Raw genomic sequence first — 27,255 nt, forward strand, 5'->3', positions numbered from 1 at the left:
CTAGTGAGCTAACTGCTAATTTGGTAGCTAAATGCCACGGTAGATGGGTTTCCATCCACCAGTTTTTCTGCACTTTTTCAATTGTGCTTTAAAAAAAGGAGTGGGAACACCATAAGTAATGCAAAAAACATTTGAAATACTGCATACAAGTTCATATGCTTGGCTGAGGTGGAAACATTGGTCTATCAATAAAAGCAACATGCATCAAAGTACAATAGAAACAGACTTAGCAAATAAATCATGACATTACATGGATGTGCGAAGGTTTAATGGCACCACCATGGAAATTAACACCAGCTGTTTATCTCGATGAACCACATATTATGCTACGGTTCCCATAAAATTAGTAGATGGAAACATGGATTCATTCTTATTTTATTTTGCTGTTCATCTCAAAACTCAAATATTAAAGATATACTATACAAAAATATGCACAACATTTTGGTGGAATCTGCCTAAAATGCTCCAGGAAATTCTCTTACTTTGTCTCTACTGTTGTGTTTACTCCCCGTTGGCATTTTGTTCATCAATGGACACAATTTTGGTCAATAAAAAGTTACCAAAGAGGGAAAGTAAAACTTTCTGAGTTAACAAGGTTGCCAGCAGTCTCTAGCTTGGCTCGGGCTTACCAGGACAGCAAGTTCACTCAGTTTATTCAAGAGACGTATTTGTACCTTTTACATTAGTCCCACGGCTGTGTATAAACCATGTGTTTTGTAGGCCCGTTTGTACTTCAACAGAGAAGTATTTGATAACAGTGAATGTGGTGGGATGTGGCTAATGAGCTACAATCGCTTCTTTCTGACAGCCATCCGTCCTCCCAAAGGTTCACGTTGCAGGACAGCTCACTATTGCTCCACAGTGTAAATTTGTGTGTCAATGTTAAATGCAAAAATGGTGCATTTACTTTCCCCTCACAAACAAATCAACTAATCACAACAGTTCTTGAAGTGTTGCTGTTACAGTCTTATGCAAAAGTTTAGGCACCCCTTGATAAATAACAGATTTTGGTGATTTTTTATTTGAACAGATGTTAACACAGTTTCTCTTGGAAATGGAAAAAATGCACAATATTTTCTGCAAACAGTGATGCATAGTTACTTCTTATGCCATAAATTGAACAAAAATAAAAAATAAAAACATGATTATGGCATGGTGCAAAAGTTTGGGCACCCTAAGAGTTCCAGAGTCTCAAAGTCTCTCACAAGGTATCAGACCTTAATCAGCTCGTTAGATCTGATGCACAGCAACAGCTGTCATTGGTAAATGCCAATTTCAAAGCTGTACAAATACTTTGACTCTTCAAACCTTGTGCACACACTTGTGGACACCCAGCAACCATGGGTTCCTCTAAGCAGCTGTGTAAGACCCTGAAAATGAAAGTTATTGATGCCCACAATGCAGGAGAAGGCTACAAGAAGATAGCAAAGCGTTGTCAGCTTGCAGTTTCCACAGTAAGAAATGTAATTAAGAGATGGCAGATCAGGGGAACTGTGGAGGTCAAGATGAGATCTGGAAGACCAAGAAAACTCTCGGACAGAACTGCTCGTATGCTGGTCAGAAAGACAAATCAAAACCCCCATTTGACTGCAAAAAACCTGCAGGAAGATTTAGCAGACTCAGGAGTGGTGGTGCACCGTTCCACTGTGCAGCGATGCTTGCACAGACAAGGCCTTCATGGAAGAGTCAGCAGAAGAAAACCTTATCTGCGTCCCCATCATAAAATCCAACGTCTGAAGTATGCAACAGGACATCTACAGAAGCCCGATGCGTTTTGGAAACAAGTGCTGTGGACTGATGAAGTTAAAATAGAACTCTTTGGACACAATCAGCAAAGGCATGTTTGGAGAAAAAAAGGAGCAGCATTTCATGAAAAGAACACCTTGCCAACTATTAAGCATGGGGGTGGATCTATCATGCTCTGGGGTTGTGTTGCAGCCAGTGGCACAGGAAACATTGCACGGGTGGAGGGAAGAATGGATTCCACTAAATACCAGCAAATTCTGGAAGCAAACATCACACCATCTGTAAAAAAGCTGAAGCTGAAAAGAGGATGGCTTCTACAACAGGACAATGATCCTAAACATACCTCGAAATCCACTATGGAATACCTCAAGAGACGCAGGCTGAAGGTTTTGGAATGGCCATCACAGTCCCCTGATTTAAACATCATTGAAAATTTGTGGGTAGATCTTAAAAGAGCTGTGCATGCAAGACGACCAAAGAATATTCAGTGTGACCAGGCCTCAAGGTAGTAATACTCATGACTTTTAGAAAACACTGTCTGCACTAAAGTAGTACAGGTAAGAAGTATGTCACAAGGAAAAAGCAACGGCTAAGGATGAATAATATTTTTTGCACAGCAGAAAATGAATTTGGTTGTAGACTTTAGGAACTGCTGGGCTGAAGGTCTGGCCTGGGTGTTAGAGGCGTATACAGACAGGCAATACAACCGATCTCCAATTGGATATTCTAATGAAATAAAAAATGACAAGAAAGGCACAAAACTCTGTGAGGTTTGTTCATCGCTGTCATCGCTCAATCACCCCTAATCTGTCAAGTATAACATTGTCCAATTGTGAAAATTGTGTTGAAGCCAGTGCTGCTTTGGGCTGAAAAGGCTAGTCAAATTAAAAAATGTAAATGGGAGACCACTTGGTTATGGCTATTTGATCTCTTGTAAGTTATATAGCCGGTTATTTCATCTCCCCGTACAGCTTATACATTAAGTGTACTCATCAGTAGTGTTCCACCTCATGAAATGTAAACAGTGACTGCTGATGATCATAAGTAATGGCACACTTAATTTATCATCACACAGAATCTTTGCTCTCTTCTGCAAACACACACACACACACACACACACATGCTGTGTTTTCAGACCTTGTGGGGACTTTACATTGACTTACATTCATTTCCTGTAGACTTATCCTAACCTTAACCATAACCACTACTTACTTAACCCTAATCCTAATACCTAACACCTAACCTCACCCTAACCTTAAACCATGTTGCCACCCTAAAATTCTATAATTTCAGTGATTGCCGGGTCCCCACAATGTGAGTGTGTTAACAAGTCTCAGTCCCCATAATGTAAGTAATACAAAGGCACACAGACACATACACACACACAGAATACTTGACATGTCCAAGCAGAATCTGTGAATGTCTCACATTCAGGACTTAATTTGTCTTTACCACCTTGGGCTTTCCTTCTTATTCTTTCTTATTAGTGCTTGCTATCCTGAAAAATATAATGCGCTGTAATAATGGCTGTCTTATTTACACACTTAAAATGTTCTTGCAGTGCTATTACTTCAGCAAAAGGTTTTCTGATGCTAAGGGCAGATTTAATCTCTGTGAAAATGTATGAAATTCTGCAGTAAATAAAGATATCTTTTATATAAACAGTGGTATGTTTTCAGTCCCTCTGTTTACTCTCTTGTTCTTCATGTTCCCTCTCTCCTCTGCCCCCAACGGCCTCTTTTTAGAACACCCAGGTGACAGGGACCCACTGTGGGTTTTTAGAAACCGTTTCCAGTGCAGCTTTAACGGTGCGGTAGGTCTCGTCCAGGTTGTCGTTGATGATGCTGAGGTCAAAGTAGTGACCATAGGCTGCTTGGATTTTAGCACTCTCGTCACACGTCCTTTGCAGTTCTTCATCCTGAGATGGAAAACACAGAAGCTGGTTTTATATATTCTTATTAGGCTCTCACTGGAATCACAGGTCCTCTTTCAGTTTATAGTGAGTTCTGTGTTATTTTTTAGGCTAAAAATGATTCCTTTATGTTTAGGAACATAGAAAAGGTGTTTCTTACTGTCAGTGTCTTAGTGACCCCTCCTGCATCAACAACAGTCTGGTTCATTGCCTTGAGCACCTCGAAGTCTGGTGACTGAAGAAACACCACATAGGGCAAGAACTCGGAGGTCCTCAGCACTTTGAGGGACTGGAACACATCAGCACATTAGATCTGAAAAAGTTCTCAGAGAGTTTGAACAGCTGGGTCAAGTGGCTGGAGATTCCTGAGTGGTGACAGCAAATGACTTTTATACTAAAATGTGAGTTGATGTAAGATGACCTTGAGCAAGACCCATGACATTCAACTAACTGAATCAAACTCCTCAGAGGCCAACAGGGAACAGTCATACTGGGCAGCTTCAAGATAACTGACTACAAAAACATAAAAACCAATTTGATATCCTGCAATGGAACACAGCAACTATGCAGTGAACACAGAGAGCCTTAAGGCTTGTGTGTTGAGCTAATTTTTGAGGCTGCATATTGTGGTGTTGTTGTACTAGGTTGTAGTATTTTGTCCTCCTCATTTACATATGGGAAGGATGAAAGGTATAATGTAGTCCTGACCAGTGCTACCAACTGCCAGCTCAAAAACTACAATAGAGTTTGATGAACAATTCTCTGAACCTGTGTCTACAACACTTCAAACTGTGTGAATTTTCTTTATGGAACATCAAGAGTGACAAAGTCCCACAGAAAATAATGACTGAAGAAAAAAAGAGTCAAATCTTTTGGTTTCTTAAAGCTGCATTAATCAGCATTTTGATACTAAAAATAAATCAAATGACTGTGAAATGTGAAAGGCGTGACTGCCCCACAAAGAAATACAGTATCATGAGACTCTACAGCTCCAAATGTTTCAGCCTATTTAGCCCACAGTTTTAATTTTATTGCTAGCAAATTTAAACCTACTGTACACTACTGCATGAGCATCAAACAGACACAGTCAGGAACTAGCTGGTGAACATTGGTTCTTTTTTTTAAAATCTCTTCCCAACGTGCACATTATCTTTTCTATTAAGCTGAATCTCATCTATATATAAGTCTGAAAACACAAAACAGTACAAGAAAATACAAATAAGATGACACAAGTGCTTATAAACATTTACAACTGTGTAGTGATAACCATTCAGATTATCTCTTGAAGAGCCAGATACTGACCAAAACAGAGCTGAAATGAGTGAGTGCTGTACTGTGTTTGTGCTGGAGTGTATGCACACCTGAGGGTTGGCATCCAGAATGCAGATGCGTCCTGCCTCGACCACCTCATGTATGGAGTCGATCTTGATTCCATACAGGTTGCCATCATACTCTCCATGTTCAAGATAGCGCCCGTTCTTTATATCAGCCTCCATCTTGCTGCGGCTGGTGAAGGCATACATTCGACTATCCCGTTCCCCCTTTTTGGGCTTTCTGGAGGTATCTGGACAAACACAAAAGCGTGCACATATGCAATGACATGCATTTTCCTTTCTTTGTTTCTTATTTAAGACTTTATTTAAATCTTATGCTGTTGGTATATACATTATGTATTAGCATGTTTCAGCTTTCAAACAAGTCTTTTTGTAAGGCTCCACCGTTTCATCAAGTGGAAATATCCTATCCGGATGTCTTGTGCATCACCTTACACACATTGCCCTAAAATTCAGCCTACCATATTTGGAATTTTTGGACTTGAATCTCCACAATAATTCAAAATTAAGTTCTATTTGAACAATATTTAGCTGCAGAGTACAGCGTGACTTTGTACCCAACAGCAATAATTGTTCATCTAGTCTGTTACTAACAATGTATTGGTGCTACATGATTGCTCTGAAATGTACATCCTGCTTCTTAAACAACACTGCAACACAGCTAAATTCTGTGAAACAAGTTTACTGTAGCTGTATCTGAATATTTTGATAGTTCTCCAAAGTTTTTACACAGAGTTTAAAAGTATTTTAGATTCCCTGAGAATTTCACAGGAAGTCATGATTCATTTTACATTTCCTAGTTATTAAACAAAAGCTGTCTGACCAGTAAACAACTAAAACATCAAGGTAAAGTGTGATCACACACACTGATTAATATAATCTCAGAATCCCCCCAACAAACACACACATAACTTGATTAATAATAAAACCTTTTCTAAATACTTTAATATAGCACATTTCATACATGGAATGGTAGTGCCAAATAGTTGTGGATCCCTCAGCAGAAGCTTGGTCTTCAATCTCCGCCTCCCTACACCTTGGGCACCAATCAAAATCAGGGTCTTCCTCTTGAAAGGTGGAACCTTGGCCACTTCCTCATAGAGCAGTATCTCATACCTGTCAAACTCTAGAAGGTAGAGAGATTGGAAGAGGGAAGGGCACAGGAGAGGGAGAAGAAATAAATAAAGCAAGAGAGCCATCTCATTTTCCAGATGTTTCATGGGGAAACAGCATATTAGTAAGGAATAAGTAAGAAAAAAAAGATATAATTTCAGTACAGGGCTCTGGTTTTGTTACCTGCATTTTTTGTGGTCACATACATCATCTTCTTTTTCTTCTTCCCTCCAACACCAGTACAAAGATTTCCTGTCACATAAAAACAGCTTCAGATTAGTTGGCATGAGCTGCCTCATTCAGACTCAACAAACACTGGCTCTTAATTTAACTTTCATTTATTGTTAATGTATGTTAATATAGGCAATAGTTCTCCCAGAGTAATCTTCACTGCAGCCCAGACTTTTCAAAAGCCCTATAAGAGTGCAGGGCCCTGCCAAATATACTATAAATAGCCATCTGCTGGCTGAAATAGAGATTCCTGAAAAAGGTAGTAGTTATGTTTAGCAAGATGAATGAAAAAAAAACATGACTCTCAGATCTCTGAGATTTCCTTTCATCCTCAACAGCCCACTGTCATCTTGATATAACAGTACTCTAACTGCAGTCACTTGCCAGCAGGCGTATTTGTGTGATTTTTAAATTTAGACTTTTCTATAACCCCTGTTTATAAAAGTGTCTCTGATTATTAGTTTATTGGTTGTACTGACTAAATATGTACATGACATTTATTTGCAGGCCTGGTCTTTTACCACCAGATGGCAGTGTAAGACTAATGAGGGCTGTTGTTTATCAACCTCTTTTCTTTGTTTTCATTATTCTTTCTTTCTCATTACCTGCAGAAGGCAAGACCACATCTCTCTTGACAAAAGCTTTCCTTTTCTCTTCTAGCGTCTGACTGGGGATCAGCCCAGTGCTCCCACCCTCCACATGACGAGCCTTTACAACACATGCACACACACAGAATGTAACTAACACTCGTGGTTTTATTAGATTTTAATCTGAAGAAAATCTAAAATTTAAGCAGGTTTCTGCCTGCTTCATAAACAGCCATGCAACACAAAGAAATGAAAATGCATGCACACATGTATGATGTATATTGGGTGTTTCTGTACTCCACCTGCCACCAGTTGACATCATCCTGGTTGACTATTTGCAGGATATCTCCTGTTTCAAACCTTAAGCCTGCCTCCTTACAGGGAATCAGGTTGTCATTGGCTGGGTCATAGTCATAATGACACTTAAAGAACACCTGGAGAAAGACAGATGGGGTCATTATCTGAGTCTGTGGTTTTGTGTCCTCAATGACTGGCATTCTGTGCTTTTTAATGAATATATTTTTTGGCCATTTCATAGTAAAAAAGCAAAAACAATCTAGCAAATGGCAAAACATATGGCTGGGAGCATGACCATATGTGTCTGCTCTGTGTGTGGTGTTTGTATGTGTCACCTGTCTTGGTGGTATGGCTTCATGGTAGCTGGGTAGTATCTTCAGAACCATACTTCCACTAGCTGCTTGCAGCTCCTCCTGCAGCACCCTGGGGTCCCGGCCCACCACTCGTCCATTCACCTGCCAGCACAGTGGACAAAAGGTTCTGAATTAGCACATAAATGACATTTGCAGCAACTTTATCAGAAGATGGCAGGGTAGCAAGGAGTTCACAGATAGAAAAGAAAAAGGATCTAGGACAGAGCCTTGAGGTACTCCCATGTTAAGGGCAGACAAGAATGTAGTTACCCAGTATTGAATTTTGTCATACAGTATGTCAAAATAATTAAGTTTGAGGACTAGTCCCTGATTATGTAGGGAGGAATGGTCCAGAACAGGTATAATGATAAGTTTTCCATAAGTGTAAGTGTATGCAAGCTACATAACTATAAACTGTTAAAAATGTATACCGAAAGGCAATTCAAAGAACTTAACACAATGCACACAGATATGCATACATAGATAAAAAAAGAATGCATATTAGATTAAAACATTGCATGCAAATTAAAAGAAACAATTACATGACAGCACAAATTAGTAACTAGTAAGTGTAGATAGTACTTTTGGGATCTCTGTGGCAGATTGTGGATTCTCAGTGTTCTCGTGATACTTTGTATCCCTTTACTTGAGTCTTCTCAAAACTAACCAAAGATTAATATATATATTCCGTTAAGAAACACTTTACAACTTAGATTTTAAAACTGTGCAATTTTATTTTCCCACTATAAACCAAACCAATTGAGGCAGTGACTAATGGTGACTTGATGGGCTAACTTACCTCTCTGATGATATCTCCAACATGCAGCAATCCTTGCTGGTCTATCATCCCACCATGGAGTATGCGAGCTATCACCAGCTCACCGCCCTCCATCTTGAACGTTACACCCTAAAACACAATTAATGTGAACTTGTTTCTGTCATTAACGATAATAAAATCAGCATATTCTGTATACAGTGGTAGTAAATAGAGCCAAATAAACATGACCCACTGTCGTGTACTACTGTACTAACATTCAGGAATTGGGGCTCATTTTCTTTTAATAGAAAATCAATATTTTCACTGCAGTTTTGAATGATTAATGATGATGAATGATTTTGAATGATTAAATGCTATTATAGTGAATAGCAGTGGAATGACCACAGCCATGTCAGCTGTGTTTATGCTTTAATGCTACCTACCAGATGCTCTCCTGCCACTTTGCGTATGCCCACCATGCGCACTGCATCAGGTAGTGGCTGCAAATTGTCTATGTGGTCGTCCTCCAGTTCATGATCCACAGAATCACAGGGGCTAGGGGGTGGGCTATCGCCTGTCTGAGCCGCCACAGAATCATGTGTCTCCAGAAGAGACTGACAAAGAAAAACATTTCACAGACACAAAGTATCAAAATATGTCATATTAATCTAATTTCTGTTTTTCACATTTTGGCCTGGGATGCGTACCCTAGTCCCCCGTGGAGATTACACCCTAGTAATAAGATTATCTGTGGCTGTAGCATTCACGCTGTGACAAATGGCTACTAACTGACATTGTTATTCTGCCATAGAATAAAGTCAGTCTAAAATATGACTGTGTTTATAGTGTTTACAGTTCCCATAGTTGGAAGTGCTTACATGCCCCTTGAAACAAGCCATGACTTAACCATGTGCATGCATGTGCAAATCATAGGCGCACTCAGGTACTTCATCAAATAGCACTACACTGCTGATGCCAACAGACTGAATAAAGTCATTAAGAAGGCAAGCTGACCACATTGGGGGAGGTAGTAAAAGACAAAATGCTGAATAAACTGCAGGTGATTCTGGAAACCACCTCCCACCCCTTCTACTGAGTGTTTACCAACCACAGGAGCTTGGCAATAGACTGATTCACCCGAAGTGTACAAAGGAGAGCTACCGGAGGTCTTTCCTGCTGGGTGCAATTAGGCACTATTTAATAGGAGTAATCTCATAAATTCACTTCATGAACAGTACTGGGACTGAGAGGACTGCTATTTATTTATTTTATCTTTTTTAAATTGTTTTTTCTTTGTTTTGTTTTTGGTATAAATATATTTCCTGCTAAAACAACAAATTTCCTTTTGGGAATTAATAAAGTGATCTCTCTCTGTCTCTGTCCATCTAACAAGAAGAACCAGGATGTGCTGCACATCATCTCTAATTGACACAGACCAGAACATCCTAAACAAGACATGCAGCATTCACACATACTGTAAATGCAACACATGGTCCAATAACTTTTGGGCAGTCCTTTTACCCACTTCTACTTTTGGGATGCGTCCAATAGCGACAGCTCTTAGGGGGATACGCCTATACTCATAGAAGCTTGGGTTACTGTACGTAACCATCATTCCTGTCTCTCCACAGAAGGTACTTGTGTTTTATTATTAGACTGTGTTGCTTACACTTTATCTGAGTTGTGATTCCTCCATGTTGATCATATAAAAGTGCTTCAAATGTAAACCATGATGGAAAGTAGAAGTATGAACTGCTTAAAATTTGCTTAAGACAAAACAACTCTCTGTGAAAGCCGACACCCAGATTCACTCCTAGAAACGGGGCGTGACCATTTCCATAACACGCTTCCAAAAGAACCAACTAGAAAAGTCTTTCTATAATAATAGAGGACTCCAACTGACAGGCTCCTGACCAATCAAACAAAGTGTTTGTGTTTTTGACTCAAATTCTCTTTATCTAAACTATATGCTCGCATCACTACAAGAAATGTTTTTGTTTTTTTTTAATTTAGCAGCGTTATTGTGATTTTTGACTCTTTCTTGTGGAACAGACAGACAAGCTGATCTGAAGTTTTCAGCTGCCAAAGTTTTGAACGCCTTTCTGCCAAAGTTTGCAGACAAAAAAAAACGTTCATAAACAAAGATGAAAGTTTTATTTAAGCCAAAATGTCTGTTAAACTCTAAAGACACCACCAGAAAGATTCCATGATGATCAGATCAAATGAAACATCTCTAAAATGACACAGACAGAGAACAGACTCTCAGCTCAGCCAGCCTTCTTGTACATATGTAAATACATATATTTAGACTAGAAACGGCTATTTTTCATGTAATCTCTTTCTCTCTTTATTTCTAGTAAATAGGCCAATGAACTGAGAACTCTGATACTGCATCAGTTGTTTATTAAATATAAAACATGTATCTTACGTCATCAAGCTTGGTGCCATGAACATTGTGAGTATTAAATATTAAATTCCTAGGCATAAAGTGTAGTCATTTTCACTACATAGTTTTGCCACTGTAGTGTTTATAAAAATGAGTGTAATCAAATGTAACTTGTATGTGCTTTCTTGTGCTTGCATCTCTTAAGCTGAAAAGATATGTACCTGACCAACAATAATTAAGATTATTAAAGCAACTTGTTTCTATAAAGTTATAATTAAAATTTATACAAATCATAATTCCAATTGGCCTCTCTTGTTTGGCCAATTTGCACCTGAAGAACATTTGTTTAAACTGCTTCATGACCAAGAATTGTAGTTTAATGTCCAGATGTGTGTGTGTCGCACACCTGGAAGTGAGGCTGTGTGAGTATGCGGGCAAGTTCAGCTGCAGTGTCGGAGTGATGTGTGAAGGGGTCCAGATCTCTGAGGATCTCCTGTAGGAGCTCCACGTTGTTCTCCCTCACTGGCGACAGACGTGGCTCTTTCAGGTTTGCCTCTTGCTCCTAATACACAAATACAAGTTATATAAAACATAGATACACACAGACACAGCAGCATGAAAAAGTATGTGCACACAGAGTCACAACAACAAGGCAACAAGGTTCCACACACACATGCACACAAGTACAAAGAGCTAAGTTAATTTTTCTATGTATTTAATGGTGTTTGTGTGTGTGTGTGCCCACCAGAGGGCTCTCCATGATGCCTTTGAGGTAGATGAGGTCTAGGTCATTGGCCGTAGTGGAACTGGTGGTGCTGTCACTCATCGCATCCAACACCTGGGGCACTATAAGACACACAAACACATACAGGAGAGGGACAATAAAAGAAATAATGAAAATGATAGACAAACAAGACGGAGCCCTCCTGGCTGTGGCTGCAGGGTTGGAGTATAGAGACAGACATGCTGAAATGTTATTACTGGAGTAGGAGCATCCCACTTATTTATAAATTGAGATGAATTTCCTCATTCTGGAGTACTACTCTGCCTGTGGAAAGAGTTGTATAATGCTTTATGTGGCTTTTGAGGAGATTTCTGAAGTCAGAGACAAAAAACTCTGACACCGTCCTCAGAGTTGTAGAATGCAAATTACCAACAGAAAGCCTATTTTGTATTTTTTATTTATGATTTCTCCCCTTGTTAGACGACTACATTAGATGTATTACCTTTACATTTAATTATTTATCCATCCTTTAAATATTATTCATATAAAATGAGATTACAGTTTTACTCAAGTCAGATGCTCTTGTACTCTTATTCCTGTTTTTTAGGAGGAGATGAATAAAATAACAATGATTAGTCATATGGTGCTAGGAACTAATGAGGAGGAAGGTGTCTGGTCTCACCAGGCTCAGTCCTGGTGGAGGCCACAGGCATGGTAGGGCTTCAGTCAATCTGAGAGCAAGAGGAATAAAAGAGAGAGACAGTGAAAAAGAGAGAGAGAATTAAGCACATTTGCTTTCTTGCCAAGAATTTGACAAGAAGATTGATACCACTCTCATGTCTGTACGGTACAACTATAGCCAGCAGATGGTTATCTTACTGTAGCTTAGCATAAAAACTACAAACAGCAGGAAACAGCTAGCCTGGCCTATCCAAAGGTAATACCCCTCTACCAGTACCGCTACCTCTACGGGCAGAGACGCAGCAAATCAATCAGTGAGTGTCTGTCGGGTTTCGCCCTCCTGGTTTGTTCTACACCATAGACACTAGTTGGTCCCTGTTGGTGACTTTTTGGCCAATTTGAGATGTTGAATCAGCGTTGGTGGTCAGGCCTTGTCGATGAGAGAGACCACGTTGATTGGCTGTTGAACTTAGTGAATCAATGTACAAGAAGAGAACATTCAGGAAAGCCCCTTCAGCCTGTCGCTGTAGTGTTTATAAGTCCACCTCCACAACTTCCTGTCTTCTTCCACAACCAAAAGAACAAGGGCAGAGAATGGAAATGCCATTTGCAACTTCTTATCTGACATATTCTCGATTAGAAGCAGCTAAAACAGCAGCTTTTTTGAACGAGAGGTGCTTGGTTTATAATTTATACTCCCCCATTCTAGCTCTTCTTTTTTCCCTTTCTCATTACAGAATACAGATACTGCCAACTGCTTGGGGGGTTATTTCTCTCACGCAGGCACATAACGACACTTTTTCAACCCAACTGGCCCGACAAAGCCGAAGTGAGAGGACGCAAAGATTGGCCTTCATTGCTGATAGTTCTTTCACATCGGCTAAAGCTAACTAACACCAACACACATCAGATCAACATGGCAAATGTTTTCTGCTGACACAAGACAGTGACTGCACCAGCCACGAAAAAGGTGTTTTAGCAGTGCTGAGAAGTCACCCTCAGATAGAGCCAGGTTAGCTTTTTGCAAGTGTGCTACAGCTGCAATGGAGCCATGTGAACACAGGTGGACTGGTAACAAAAAGCCTGGGAATTTTCTCTCAAGACACATAAAAATGAAACTGTCACAATAAGTTTATTGATCAATGAATCATTAATTAACAAAGCGCATTCTGCTAATTTGTGTACAATTTGTGCTAATAGCTGTCTGGGCTAAGATGTAGATCTTGATTTTCTCCCCATATTTATGTACGGAAAGCAAAAATTCAAAATTTAAGGACTAATGATCACCTGACACCTATATGGACCTAATAGCATCCTTTCAGAATTATTCAAAATATTGCAAAATTGTATTAAAAAGTGTTTCAACACAGAACTAAATTAGCACCAGCACACTATGTTCACAAGAACACTTTCACACTCACTCCTGTCATTTTGCAAACTTTGCAGTGTCAACCAGCAAAACCTTTTCTATTTTCCGTACCTCCTTTTCTGTACTACCAGCCATAGGTTTTACCTTTCTCATCTTAGTTTGAAAGCACATGCAAAGATCTGCTTAAGTGCCAGATACTTTGCAGTTGTAATGGCAAATGTCCTCAACCGTACTATAGGTTTCCTCAGCTATGTCTCTAAACCTAAGGTGGCCTACTGAATATCTTTAAAGGCTATATACAGTAATCTAAGAGAAGACGTTTGGGGGGAAAAACAGACTGGCCCTTACAAGCTGACACAGAGCAGCCCACCAGGAAAAATTCCAAATCTCCTTACAGCCAGGCAGTTCCTGGGTGTGAAGGTTCAGATCCTTGCTAAAGGGCAGTTCAGGGAAGGGTCAGTGGTACTTTTCTTCTTTTCATGCCCAGACTGATCCTGTATGCTGGTGACCTTTGACTCTCATTTATCTAAGCGCTGATTTATCCTGTAATCACCTTGGTTGGGACCACAAATCTGCTGATTCCTGATGGGATGTCGTTAAAGTGCCCTGACATGCCCTTCCTTGTTTTCTAACTTATCTACAATGTTACAACAGTGAATTATCATCTTAGACATGACCTAAAGGTCGAAAAATGAGGTGTATGTATGTTCTAGTATTTCTATGCAGAAGCAACTCTGTTTATACACGTCTCACAAACTCTCACTGACATTTAAGTGATATTTTAAGGATTTCATTGAATGGTCATAATCTCCAGGCAGTTGCAAGTTTGTGTGAGCTCACTTGACATCCACCGGTGTCATTTTAAAAGTGGAATTTTTTTGTCTGCACATGGTTTGTAGATATATTTTACCTCCTGCTGTTGCACTGTGACCAGAGAATGTGGATAAAAATACAAGGCCTGAGGTTACTGCATGTTCAGGAATGTTCATGTACAGAGACTCGCTGTTTTACCTGACTGGGTATAACCTACAATTAGCTGGCCAGTGAAGCACCCTGGGGCGGTGAATGATCAGCTCATCAATGCTGGATTCCCCTGGAGCACAGTGCCTGTGATTGATGCGAGTTAATGAGAGGATTCTAACAATCCTCTGTTATTGTTAGTGCTACGCTAACCATTTGCAATTATTTTCACTACTTTGGGGTTTCTCAATTACCCTCTTTGTTTAGAGTGTTACCAATCTCTTTTCATTGGTATATACACTGTTGTTTACCTGTCTATGGAGGAGAAATTCAAATTTTAATGCCGTTGCAGTTTGTTGTGCTGTCCACCTTTGAAACAACACCGGCAACAGGAGTTGTGTTCCCTCATTTTTAGGAAGAAGCTCCTAGGTTTTGTCATTCTGAAATAATTTCAGACAATTTGGAGTTATGATGGATGCAAAGCTTACCTAGAGGTACCCCAGATTAAACATTAAATGGCATGCCATGGCCACTTTAAAACTGCTGCGTTGGTGTAGATGAAACACTAGGGAGTGTGTCCTTGTGCATTTCTATCATCGCTCTACAGCAATCACATGTAAAACTCATTTTTCCACCACAGCATGGAACAGCACACATATACACAGCAGGCAGCGATGTCAGAAAAAGAGGGGCGGAGCTCTAGCGATTGTTCTAGAATTGAGCATCTATGCCGAGGAAGAGAGACTTCAGCAGAGATAGAAAATAATAGGAGACAGGGAGGGTGGGGGGTGGGCAAGGGGGCATAACAAATCTATACATCGCCATGACAACAGACACAATAAAATGGAAATATGAAGAGAGAGAGGGAGAGGAGAACAAAGAGGCACACACCCCTTCTAACTGTATCTAAAGTCCCGTCTACAGCTTTAATATCTATCTGCTTTGACAAAGCTGCTGTTACAACTTATGGCTGCCATGGAAACCTACCTTCATTTTTGCCTTTACACACATACACACACACACATTGCTGTTAACGCTAGAGTAGGCATTACACAACACCTCAGCAAAGAGCAGGAGGAGAAGAGGCTGGGGAGATGACTGAATGTAAATCAAGATATCTGAAATATGGGATTTATATTTACATGCTATATTTAGAAGCTGTTATCAATATCACCAGTTTTGTTTATTTTCAGTATAATACAGGACACAGATGATTTACGATTCACTGTTTTCAGTTTTAATCATGATTTAACATATTGTCCTAACTTTTTCTGATTTGGGGTTGTACATGCCAAACCGTAACCAACACCTTACCCTAAGTCTAATTCTAACCTGAACCCTACAACCAAGTATTAACCCTCAAAAAGCAGCTGCACAGAGTGAGGAACAGCCAAAATGTCCTCACTTTCCACAAATGTCCTCTCTCTGTAGCCAAAAAAAAAAAAAGTTTCTTGGTCCTCACTGTGTAGCAAGTACAAGATCACACAGACTCCAACTTCGGTTTACTATTGGTCAATAAATTACACTTTCATTTCATTCTTATGCACACAGGAGGAAAGTTGTAAGATGCTTCCAAGTTAATGTAGTTAAATAAATGAAAAGCTGCACAATCTCACTCACCTTTTTCTGCTTTTTTAACTGTCAGTCATGTTTCATTTGCAGCTCAGTGAACTGGGGACAGACTATTCCCACACCTAGGGTAAAGTAATTCTAAGAAATTTAAGTAATTGGATTTGTGTGTGTGGAAAAACTATATCTGACACAAATTATTATTCCATGCAGAGTATGTTTATGTCTTTAAGGCTGTTCAAACTGATACAAGGTTTATATACTGTATATAACAAAAATGCTAGAGAAAAGAAATATTATAAATACTATCACAATCTATTTATTGGATCAAAAGTAAAGAAGCTGGACTCACATAATAATTACTGTAATCTTTTCCTCTGTGTCCCACAGTCAGTACTGCTCTGATATCCTCTTCCTCTTCACCTTTCCTCTCCTTCCTCCATCCACTTTCCCTGCTCCTCATCCCTCCTGTTCCGTTGCTCTTCTTTCCTTCTCACTTTCCCCATCCTCTCCCTCTCCTCTCTTGCTTTATGCTTTCCCTTCCTTCCTTGCCCTCTTCTCCTTGCATCCTTCCCTCCATTATGGCCTTATGTACACACCCATCACTGCCCCTGCTCTCAACACCTCCCACTGTCAACCATCTGCTTCACTGCATTAATATGTAAAGACACAGATGTTGCCCAGTGCCAGTGCACACACACACACGACTTCTATCATTGTGAGGACACTCATTGACATAATGTATTCCTTACCCCCTTACCTTAATCATCAGAACTAAATGCCTAACACATAAACTTAAACTTAAAACCAAGTCTTAACCTTCACAAAGCTGTTTCAGAAGGTGAGGAGCAGCCAAAATATCCTCACTCTGTAGCAAACATACATTTTTGGTCCTCATTATGTAGCAAGTAGAAGAACACACATACAGTTTACATGGGCTACCTAAAAAATGTTGACACCACATAAGACCATGTTTTAACTGTGTTGTTGTCCTACATGCAGCGAACCTTTTTGGTTTAAATGATTTATGAATTATGTTGCCTGGTGATGTACATACAAAGTTTTCCCTTTCAAAACGAAACTTCTCAATGTCTATATTAACAATAGTTATAAACCTTCTAGTACAATTTGTCATAATCTTCATGTCCATATAGGTGTAATGGGTACAGTGTGTTTATGTGCGAGGATGTGGGGGGCGCCAAGTGTGTGGTTACATTTCTGTTTAGTTTTGTTTTATATCACTTGAACCGTATCACAATAACACTGTGAGTGTCCTTTATTTATTCAGTCTTCATAATCAGAATCAGAATCAGAATCTGCTTTATTGGCCAGGTGCATTGGACACACGAGGAATTTGACTCTGGTACATCAGCTCTCAGTGTGTATGTACATATCCCCATGCAAGGGGCATGTAAACAGTAAACCAGCATGAGGCTGTGTAATTTAACAATATAAGCAGTATTAATAAGCAAACAGTGCAAACAATGCAAAATAAGCAGTATAAACAGGCAGTAAACAATGCAGACAAAGGAATGCTCATTGAAATGAGATAAATAGGAGTAAAAGCAGAGTACTTTGAAATAGAAACCTGTACAGAACTGTACAATCTGTACAATGTATATTTACAGGTATTGCACTGAGGGTTATCATTACTCAAAGTGTATCCCTCACTTAACACACATGCACACGCAAACCAGTCTCAATAAGACCCAGGGGTCATATAAAACAAAGCATGATCTCACACACACATTTCCATTTCTATCTTTGTGAGGACACTCACAGACATAATGTATTCCCTACCCCCTAACCCTCACCTTAACCATCAGAACTAAATGCCTAATACCTAACCTATGCCTAATTCTTACCTGAACCCCAAAACTGAGTCTTAACCCTCAAAAAGGCGTTTCAGAAAGTGAGAACTGGCCAGAATGTAGTGAAAAATACACACACACACACACACACACACACACACACACACACACACACACACACACAAGAGAGACTAATTAACTAAAATAAAATGGTAATGCTAGCTTCAGTGTGGTCAGGCCAGAGATATTGTAATCATGCTGTTATTTAAATACACAAATTCACGCACGACCACGCACGCGCTTTTGTCAACCCAGCTCCAGTGTGGTTGCTCTTTATAATAAAAGAGCCAAATAGAGACGAATAATAATCATAATCACAATCACAATATGCTCAGCAGTGACTGTAACAGACGCTTCCTGTTAATAAAGCCGTGCCTTGAATAAAAAGCCATCGTTTCACATACCTTTCAATGAGAAACAATGAGACGAGCTTCCCGCTGTTTATGTATCGTGCGCTTCTTGTTGTCGCCTGGTTTCTGTAGCTTTCAGCGACGACATCAGCGTCAATTGAAACAAGAAAAGGTGCGTGACTTCCGAGAACGTTTAAGAACAAAATTCCTTTGGCAGCTACATGAGGTTTTTAAGGCTAAATGATTATTACTGCATTAAAATAAAATAGGTAGAATAACTCCCTAAGCCTTAACTATATTGTGTGCAGTACGAAATAGGTGGTATTTCTAAATCTTACTTTTTAGATTTAATTTTGAAGGCACATTTCACTAATTTCCGGGCGAATTCTACATATGATTGTGAGATTTACAAAGCCAATGTGGTATTTAAATACAGTAGGTGTATTAAAGGGCCAGTGTGTTGTTTTTGTTATTATTAATTTTATAAGCCCATGTTGACGTGTGTTTACACATGATGTTCACTTACTACTATCGGAATAAGTAACAGGTATTATATATAATATTCTTCTGTGGGTCTGGAGCTTTGTCAAGGCTGACAAAATAACCCAAAGTATGCTATAGCCATCAGGGATATCTAGACTTGGGCTTACAATTCCCCAAAGGAAACATAAAACTGGGGGTGTTTAATGGGCATAAACCAGGCAGCAAGGGGAAAATCTAAGTTTTTGAGAAACCCTTTAAATTAAAACCTTTGACCAGAGCTATTGATGTTTTAGCTAAACAACACAGGGTTAATTACAGTCTTTAGAGCTTGGTTTTGAAACAATAACACCAAACTAAGACCATCTTCATGAGCCTGCTGAGTTTTGTTGTCAGTTCATAGATGTATTATCACCAAAATCCAGTCCCCACGCAGCTCTCTGTAGTTGAAGGTATGCTGTGGCAGTAGACGTCGACCAGCCATATTTGAAAACACAGCAACAGCAGCATGTAGTGGACACATTTTAGTATTACACCTCAATTGGGTAAAAACAATTCCAGTATTTGCCCTAGTGTTATAAAGAAAATAAACCCCAACAATACCAAGATTTTGAAGAAATGACTTGGATGCTATTGTTGTAACTAGCATAATATTATTGAGTTATATTTGTTGTTGTATTTTTTGTTGATGCATTTTTTAAATTGCAACTATATACTGTATCTGTGAGCCATTTTTAGAAAGTTATGTCTTCACGCTGGGAGCCACAGGCAGGGGAGGAACACCAGTTGGTTTTGGTTATTTCATGAAATGTATTGATAAGAAAAACAGAACAAAACAAGTCTTTGAAAATTGTAAAGTGAATGTGCATTAATGATTCTTCTCGTGTTTTTAATTATATTCTAAATTACAGTCTAAAAACTGATGTGGTAAAGAGCAGTTTATATTAAAGTGTTGCATGGTATAATGTTAATTACAGCATTCATTATCTACAGGGGTTAAAATTAGAATTTAAGATGCTAACCAAACAAATACGGAGAACATAATTGTATGCATCTCAGATGAAGACCATCCTGAGTATTACACAATTTAATCACACAGAAATATTTTCATCCATTTATTCTGTTACCTGTCACAGTAGCAACAGTAAAACAGGAATCTCCTCCTCTAAACAGTGCAGGACAGTAGTAGTTTAGATGTTAATGCTCACATACACACAGACACATTTCCACCTTCTGATTTGTCGCGTTGATCTATATATTTTATTTCAATAACAAATTATGTACAGCTGCTTTGTAATTCGAGAGATGTGACAGTGACGAGAAAGACAAAGAGAGCTTGTATTCTGGTCAGTGACGGTCATTGTTTGGGTTCAGGGTTCGGAGGTGAGAGGCACATGTCGGCTCCTTCGGGCGTGTTGTGGAACACACCCAGAGGGAATGCCGGATGAGGAGTGAGAGAGAGATGGTGGAGTCACCACATGTAGGAGTTGTCAAATCTGCGGAAAGACATTTAAAAAAAAGGAAGGGCCTGTCATTGTTTGTATAGTTAATATTCATAAATCCGGTGTAGCCGTCCTCTTCTCAAACCACTGCTCGCCAAGTTACCCCTCAGGTAAATCCTAAACTAGGGAAGACTGCCCTTTATTATTTTTTACCATATAACTAGAATGAATAACTGAATAACTGGCTGATTTTAAACTTTTGTCTTTGAATCCAATGTCTCTGATGGTCTCTGATGCTGATGCGCTTTTGTTATATCCTACTGTTTGGTTCACTTTCACTCTGATATATCTTGTAAAAGAGGCTTTGGTCTCAGTGAGATTACCTGCTTAAATGAAGATAATGCTGTGTTCACAACGGCTCACATGACTCCTCCAGTTTTTGTGTGTGAGGGTCTTTACCTTGATCTCTGGTCTCTGTTACTGTCGCCACCAAACAGCAGCTCTGCAAACATGTCCTCCTGAGCTGAACGTTTTCCATACCTAGGACAGAGAGAGTTTTAAAACAAGTCTTACATTAAACACCCTAAAGTTATAATCCAAGATTTTTAAAACACATTTTCATTCTATAATCAATTTTCTTTATATTAATTTTCACTGTCAGTGGCTGAGCCAAGGGGCCTATCGGAAACAACAGTAATCTAGTGTTACTTTTTATGATAGCAGCCTCCTACAATCATACTAGAGCTGTATTACTTGAAAGGACAATTTATACAGTATGTATATAATCACACTTGATGCAGCAGACATTGGAATATCCTGGCTTTCAGTCACTATAAATACTAGATCCTACATTTCCCATAATGCAACCAACATCTTTTCAGAGTCTGTCTTCCTCTTAATCACCCATGGTGCCAAATTCCCCACTTCCAGTTTGTCATGCAGGCCAATTTGTAGTTTTGAAGCTAAAGCTGAAGTAACCTTGCTGACATCAGTGTGACATCATTAGGGTCGTTTTCTCAACCCTGACAAAGCTCCGCCTCAACCACGGAAGACATTATAACTAGAGTCTCAGTGGAAGTACCATGGGCAGAGTCCGACAGGTCACCCCTCCTGGAGCCAGAATGTGATGCTTATCAGCATTAGTGAATGAAAAATGAAAAACACTGACACATTGCTGCCTTAAATGCAACAAACACTTTTTGGTGCTTTATAATTAATATTGGATAAATTAGTTTTATTTTCTATCATGCAGGCAGCATGATATTTGCATTCATTTCTCCAGTTGTGTTGTAGTGGAGTACTTGGCAATGTCCCTGGCCAGGAGTAAATGAGGAGCGCAGCCAAAGTTTGATAAAGAAAGCATTATGCATGTCTCATATGATTCCTAGTTATGTATGGCTTATTATTTCATAGAACTAGGAGTTTAATTGACTTTTAACATGTATTTCAAATGTGACACCCCCTCTCTGAGTCTGTGCCCCAGCTTGGCCATGCCATCCAAAATGTTCTAGATCCGTCCCTGGGTACTACCCCTCACTATTAACTGACATTTATGTGTGAAAAAGGTTATTCTGCTGTAAACAAATGATAGTTGAGATTGTTGACAGCATCACTGTTTGTCTATATCAGGACCGCTTTTCCCATAACACGCTACTTCCACCATTAGTCAGTGTCAAAGTTTTGGTGGTCACTATGACCTATATCAGGACCACTTTTCCCATAACACGTTACTTCCACCATTAGTTAGTGTCAAAGTTTTGGTGGTCACTATGACTCAGTGTGTGAAATGAAGCACAGATATTATTTTGTACATTCTCAGACCAGACAATGTGTCTTTTTGCCTTCTCTTTCTGTTCATTGTCTCTGTCCTCTGTCTTATGCCTCACTTGCTTTAATTTTATAGTCACAATTCAGACTGTACAGGCAAGAGCTTGTGTGTTTGAATGCTGGTGTGTGTTAATGGCTCTCATTTCCCAGTCTGGATGAGTCTTATCACTCTCTTTATAAGGAAACCAGGCTCCAAGAGAGCTGCAAATGTAAAACCAGAGCCGTTCAACAGAAAGTTTACTCGGTAATGTGTGTATGTGCATGAAATGGTGCTATTCAATACAACAACCCCTGCAGCGCAGCCAGCAGTTTTTCTGTTTTCCCATCAACCACCTGTTACACATCCCCCTATGACCCCAGCACCCAATCTTATGCTTCGTTACACACACAGCAAGGTGTGTGTGTGAGTCTTGCCTTGAAGGAAAGCAATCGAGTAGTTCACATGCTCTGTCTCATGCAGCTGTCACACAGTGCGGCATGTCAGTATGTAGAAAGTTCTCCCCTGTGATAATGGCCTGTCTGCACCCATACATCTCCCTGAGCACTCCTGGTTGGCCCTGCTCTTATTTTCCCCTCTGTCTGACTCTTTTCTGTCCATCTGGCTAGCTTCTCCTGTCTTTGTGTACATCTGCTTTGTCTGTTCTTGCCCTTTCTTGTCCATCTTTCTTTCTTGCTCTCTCTATCAGTGGCCAATTTACCTCATCTTGTGTTTTGCTCTCTCCAGTCTTCATGGTTTTATAGCCATTACATGAGTCACAGAGTTAAGCATTCAAGTTTCCCAGAGGCTCATTAAAAGAGTCTATTTCCTATGTTTTGCTTGTATTTCCTGTCCAATTTACTAGAAATGACATATGTGCTTTTTGTTTTTTGTAAAACACAATAATCCACAAAAATAATAATGTGATTGTTGTAAATTTAAAAAAAAAGTTGGAAAACAGCATCAGTGGAGAGTGTACCAACATCACTGATGGTAAAATCGTTCATTTTGCTTCATGTTGTAAAAATTGGCTTCCATATTTGGGTTAAAAGGGGCACCGCCTGGAAATTGGATAGAAAAGATTTGTTGTGTCATAAACAAAATATTTTTCATCTAGATGGTTATAAGAGCCTCTGAGGATTCTGAAACGAACATTATTAAATGTGTTACTTTTCTTTTAAAAATTTTTTTTGCCTCCATGTTGGCGACAGCTGTGGCTAGAGCATTATGTTGTCAGGTTGCCTGTCTATCCTGTTCTCCTGAACATGATAAATTCTGAAAACCTTGAGGGTATTCCTTCAAATTTAGCACAAACCTCCACTCAAAGATCAACCGATTAGATTCTGGTAGTCAAAAGTCAAAGGTCAAAGCTTTCTATCAGTCTTTTGTGACCTCACATCCATCCATTTCTTGTGAATGCAATATTTCACGAATGTCCTGAGGGAATTTCTTCAAATTCTAGAAACATCTAAACTCAGTAAAACAAATTACACTTAAAGATGCCAGCCTCGGACTAGCTATACTTCTCTGTCACCAGATTACATAGTTCTTTTCTGGAATCTTTCTGTAAAACCTTTTGGAAACTTAAAAAAGACTAGATTTCAAGTGGTTTTGCTAAAACTGCAGGAGCAAAACTGTAAACAGGTTACAATGTCTTCAAGTTTTAATTGTTTACATATTACAGTAGGTGCTGAGTGACAGATGCAATTCAGGTTGAAGCAGATAAAGCAGCTGAAGTAATAGTTGAATCTGAAGCACTGAGAACATTAGATTTTTATTGTTTCTGTCAGAATTATTATTATTTTGTTATCTGAAATACTGAGTGCTGGTGGAGAAATACTGGGTCTAAAATACTAAAATCAACCTGAAACCTTATATAACCATTAGTTCTCTTTATCACAGATGATGTGTCTTCATCTACAACTCTCTCTGAAATGTAACTACTCTCTACTTGAAACAAATGGATTTCCTATGGCAGTTGGAGTCTTCTATAAACCAAGTATGTAAATATCAGTGACCTATTTGACTTTCATGAATAAAAACAGATATCTTATAGAGCCAGACTGCTCTAAATCAGAAATCTGACAATTCCATACTGACAACTTTTATACCTTAGAGCTGCAGGCCCAGCTAACTGGATTTGGGATTCTTTCTTGGGTCCATCTGTACCAATTTTATTTGTCTGCGTGTGTTGATTTGGAGGCCTGGAGGTTTTGGAGAGTGGCCGGTAATCTAATCTGCAGAGCTGCCGCTGTGTGCTGGCGAAGGGTTTGGGGTAGTGTAAGAGGCGGGTGTCTCACACAACAACATAGCTTCAGGCTTAAATATGAGCGGGAAGCTCACTGAACTCAGTCGTTATAATAACTTGAATAAAACACAATTAAACTGGGACTAAAGCAGCAAACGGGAAGACGCACAAAAGTTCAGCTGCTGGAAGACGCACAAAAGTTCAGCTGCTGCTACACTTTGATTATCTTGGATGGAGTATTCAAAATTTTGTTATGTTTGTCATAGATTTCTAATTTCATTGCTGGTGCGTGCATTGTTAGCTACTGTGACAACAATAACTCATTGTAGATACAAAGACCTAAAATAGGGTATTCTGTGTTACAGCTGTTATTTTATTTGACTGATGTTTGTGACAAGTCAAAGAGAGGGTCCAAACACACAAGCATGCCTTGCTTTATTTAAATATTAAACATAGTCTTTCCCTTCTCCCCACTCAAAGAATTTTAGTCCCTAGCCTTCTTTCCTCCTTAGGTGTTTTTTTTTTTTGTCAAAAATTCAGAAAACCAGTGAATGTGTCACAAACACATGTGCATAGTGCTCATGTATGTGTGTACCTACCTCTGCCTGGTGATCAAATTGATGTAGTGTCTCAAGGCAGTGTAGTACTTGGCCAGCTCTTCGGGTGGGGCATCTTCACCAGGGTTCTCAGGTTTGGGGGGGTAGGCGTCCGCCAGCATTCCCAGACACACCAGCACACACAACAGCACGGCTACCAGCACCGTCCACGGCTTCAGCATCATGGCCATCTATGACAGGGCAGCGAGATGTGTTAGACTCCTAAAGTCCAAAATTATCAGTGAATTCGGCTTCAAAAGCCACTTGGTGAAAAGAAAACCAGTAAAAGAAAACATCATCTCCTTCCAAGACATTTGACTGAAATAATCCCATCATACCTCTGAAAACTCTAACAAAAACTACAAGTAAAAGGCATAAAGGGGCGGTAAACACCTGTTCTTTTTCTTCTCTGATAACAAAAGGTTCATGTCAGACCCCTCCTGAGGAGAGCAATGTGAAAAACATGAGCAGTTTTCCTAGCAAATGTCTGCTCATCTTAAGCTGGCTGACGATAGATGTATGTAAACTAAAAAAGTCAGTATATACCATATACATGAAAAACCTTTCAGGCTGTGTATTGACTATTAGACAAATCTGGCCAAATGTTGGTCACTTCCTAGGAAAGATGAAGAAAACTGAGTGACTCCAGTTGGAGGAAAATAATGTTATGGGTTTGCTAGTTGTTCTTCACACCACCAGCTTCACTGATAATAGTATGCTGCACATGGTAGGCTACTATATAGTGTAGGTGTATTAAAATTCATTATGCAGTTGCAGCAACTTGATAACTTTCTAGTATATTGTGAACACACTCTGCATTACAACCCCACAAGATGATATAACGTCAGGTAAAAATCTCAGAGCTATAACCTGGCCATGTTAACACTAGAATTTTACAGGACAAACATTTTAACTGTTGAGACTTAGCGCAAAGCCCCGTGGCTACAACCAGATATTGCGTTAAAATGCTGTGATTTATCAGGTCATTTAGTTTCCTGTAGATTTGCGCCCTTGTGTCATGCTTCTGCGGACCATTCACCCTTGTGTCATGCTTCTGCGGACCATTCATCTGACTGCAAAATGAATGCATTTTGGAGTTCAAGATAAGACGCTATACAATGGAGGGGTGCATTTATGCAAAGTGGAATTAAAAAAAAGCGCCGACTAAACAAACATTTCGTCACCACGCGTCATCATAAATGTGATAAAGAGCAGTAGATAGCGGCTTCTATTAAAAAAAAAAGTTTTGCACACAGAAGTCTTATAGCCTGTTCGGTCTGCATGAATCTCTCTACCAAAAGAAGCCTATAAACGTGTTATAATAAATTATTCCAATACAATTTAAGTCTTTGCATACAAGGAAGAATCACCCTTTATATGAATATCTGCATGACACTGTTTAAACATCCTCATCGGTACTGGAAACAAATGATTTCATTGCAAGTGAAAAAAAATATTTTAAAAATTTGGTTGCTAGAATGTGAATAATAACAGTGTGGACTCACTTTGAGAAGACTTTGGCGGTCGGAGATATCTATGAGTTCTCAGTGCAGCAGTTCTCTCCTCCTCACTCAGGTTTTACTCTGCAAGTCGCTGAACCTTGCTTTCAAACTTCGACAGAGGTGATTTATATAGTTTAGCAGCACAAGAAAAGGGAGGGGTTACACCGTAGGAGAAAGTTCGTGAGTGTGTGTGCGCGCACTCGTGTGTGTGTGTGTGTGTGTGAACGAAAATACATCGAAAAGAGACCGAATGCGTCATATGGTGATGATGATGGAGGCATTACTAACGCGTCGGTCACGCAGCAAGTGTTGTGTTTTTGACATTTTGAGCAGATTACATTTGGGCCATGACACTCAGAATCTGCATCACTATGGAGAAAATATTTACTTTGGATTTCCATCTGCTACCTCCAGAAAAACTCGCCAAGCTGGGTTTCAGACATGGGCAATACTGGAGACAGGTGAAAGATGGCCACACCTGGCAACATCCTGACCTATGTCCTTAAAGAAGAAAGGCCATTTTCTCAATTAGAAAATAATGAATTTTAATTGGGTTAGCTTGAGAAGGCATTTTACACTATATTTTAGAGCCTGGGTTCTAGTATTTGATCATAAATCATAAAGTTGTCACATAAGAGGTGGTGATTATTTTCTTTATCAAGCTCAAGTTTTGTCTCTGATAATTAGGTGCACCAAACTGGTCTGGTTCCTGCCACTAGGTGGGGCTCCTTTCTTCGTTCAGTAATAGTGAGGCTGACACACTGGCATGAGGACACTACTGAAAAGTAGGAGGTGTGTCAGTAAGGAAGTGTAATGATGCTGTGTCTCAGCTCTCCAAAGCTTGGACATACAAACATGTGCTACTATATGGCTTTAGGCATCACATTGTTTCTATGTGTCCTCCTTTTCTTTTCTGATTTCCCTGTGATATGGTGACATTGAT

At 39.4% G+C, this 27,255-nt stretch overlaps 2 protein-coding genes across 3 annotated transcripts; both read right to left on the reverse strand.

Annotated features, from left to right (window-relative positions):
* Window positions 1–3,062: 3,062 nt before the first annotated feature.
* mpp2a (MAGUK p55 scaffold protein 2a) lies at window positions 3,063–18,402 on the reverse strand. Of its 2 annotated transcripts, none has more exons than XM_020623480.1 (14): window positions 18,295–18,402; window positions 12,123–12,171; window positions 11,462–11,562; window positions 11,123–11,278; window positions 8,774–8,944; window positions 8,373–8,480; window positions 7,556–7,675; window positions 7,226–7,357; window positions 6,942–7,044; window positions 6,289–6,357; window positions 5,957–6,118; window positions 5,020–5,222; window positions 3,819–3,947; window positions 3,063–3,664 (listed from the first exon to the last, which is right to left on the reverse strand). In XM_020623480.1, exons 2-14 carry the CDS (start codon window positions 12,151–12,153, stop codon window positions 3,488–3,490), a joined length of 1,662 nt encoding a protein of 553 aa, XP_020479136.1. In that variant the 5' UTR covers window positions 12,154–12,171; window positions 18,295–18,402; the 3' UTR covers window positions 3,063–3,487. The 2 variants fall into 2 exon arrangements, with proteins under 2 accessions (XP_020479136.1, XP_020479137.1); XM_020623481.1 differs by lacking the exon at window positions 18,295–18,402 and adding an exon at window positions 12,405–12,657.
* Window positions 18,403–19,822: 1,420 nt separating this feature from the next.
* Window positions 19,823–26,434, reverse strand: pyya (peptide YYa). The gene is made up of 4 exons (XM_020623474.1): window positions 26,316–26,434; window positions 24,814–25,001; window positions 20,622–20,702; window positions 19,823–20,216 (listed from the first exon to the last, which is right to left on the reverse strand). Exons 2-4 carry the CDS (start codon window positions 24,999–25,001, stop codon window positions 20,192–20,194), a joined length of 294 nt encoding a protein of 97 aa, XP_020479130.1. The 5' UTR covers window positions 26,316–26,434; the 3' UTR covers window positions 19,823–20,191.
* Window positions 26,435–27,255: the final 821 nt, after the last annotated feature.

This window comes from Monopterus albus, unplaced genomic scaffold, assembly GCF_001952655.1.
Source record: "Monopterus albus unplaced genomic scaffold, M_albus_1.0 scaffold301.1, whole genome shotgun sequence".
Taxonomy (NCBI): Eukaryota; Metazoa; Chordata; class Actinopteri; order Synbranchiformes; family Synbranchidae; genus Monopterus; species Monopterus albus.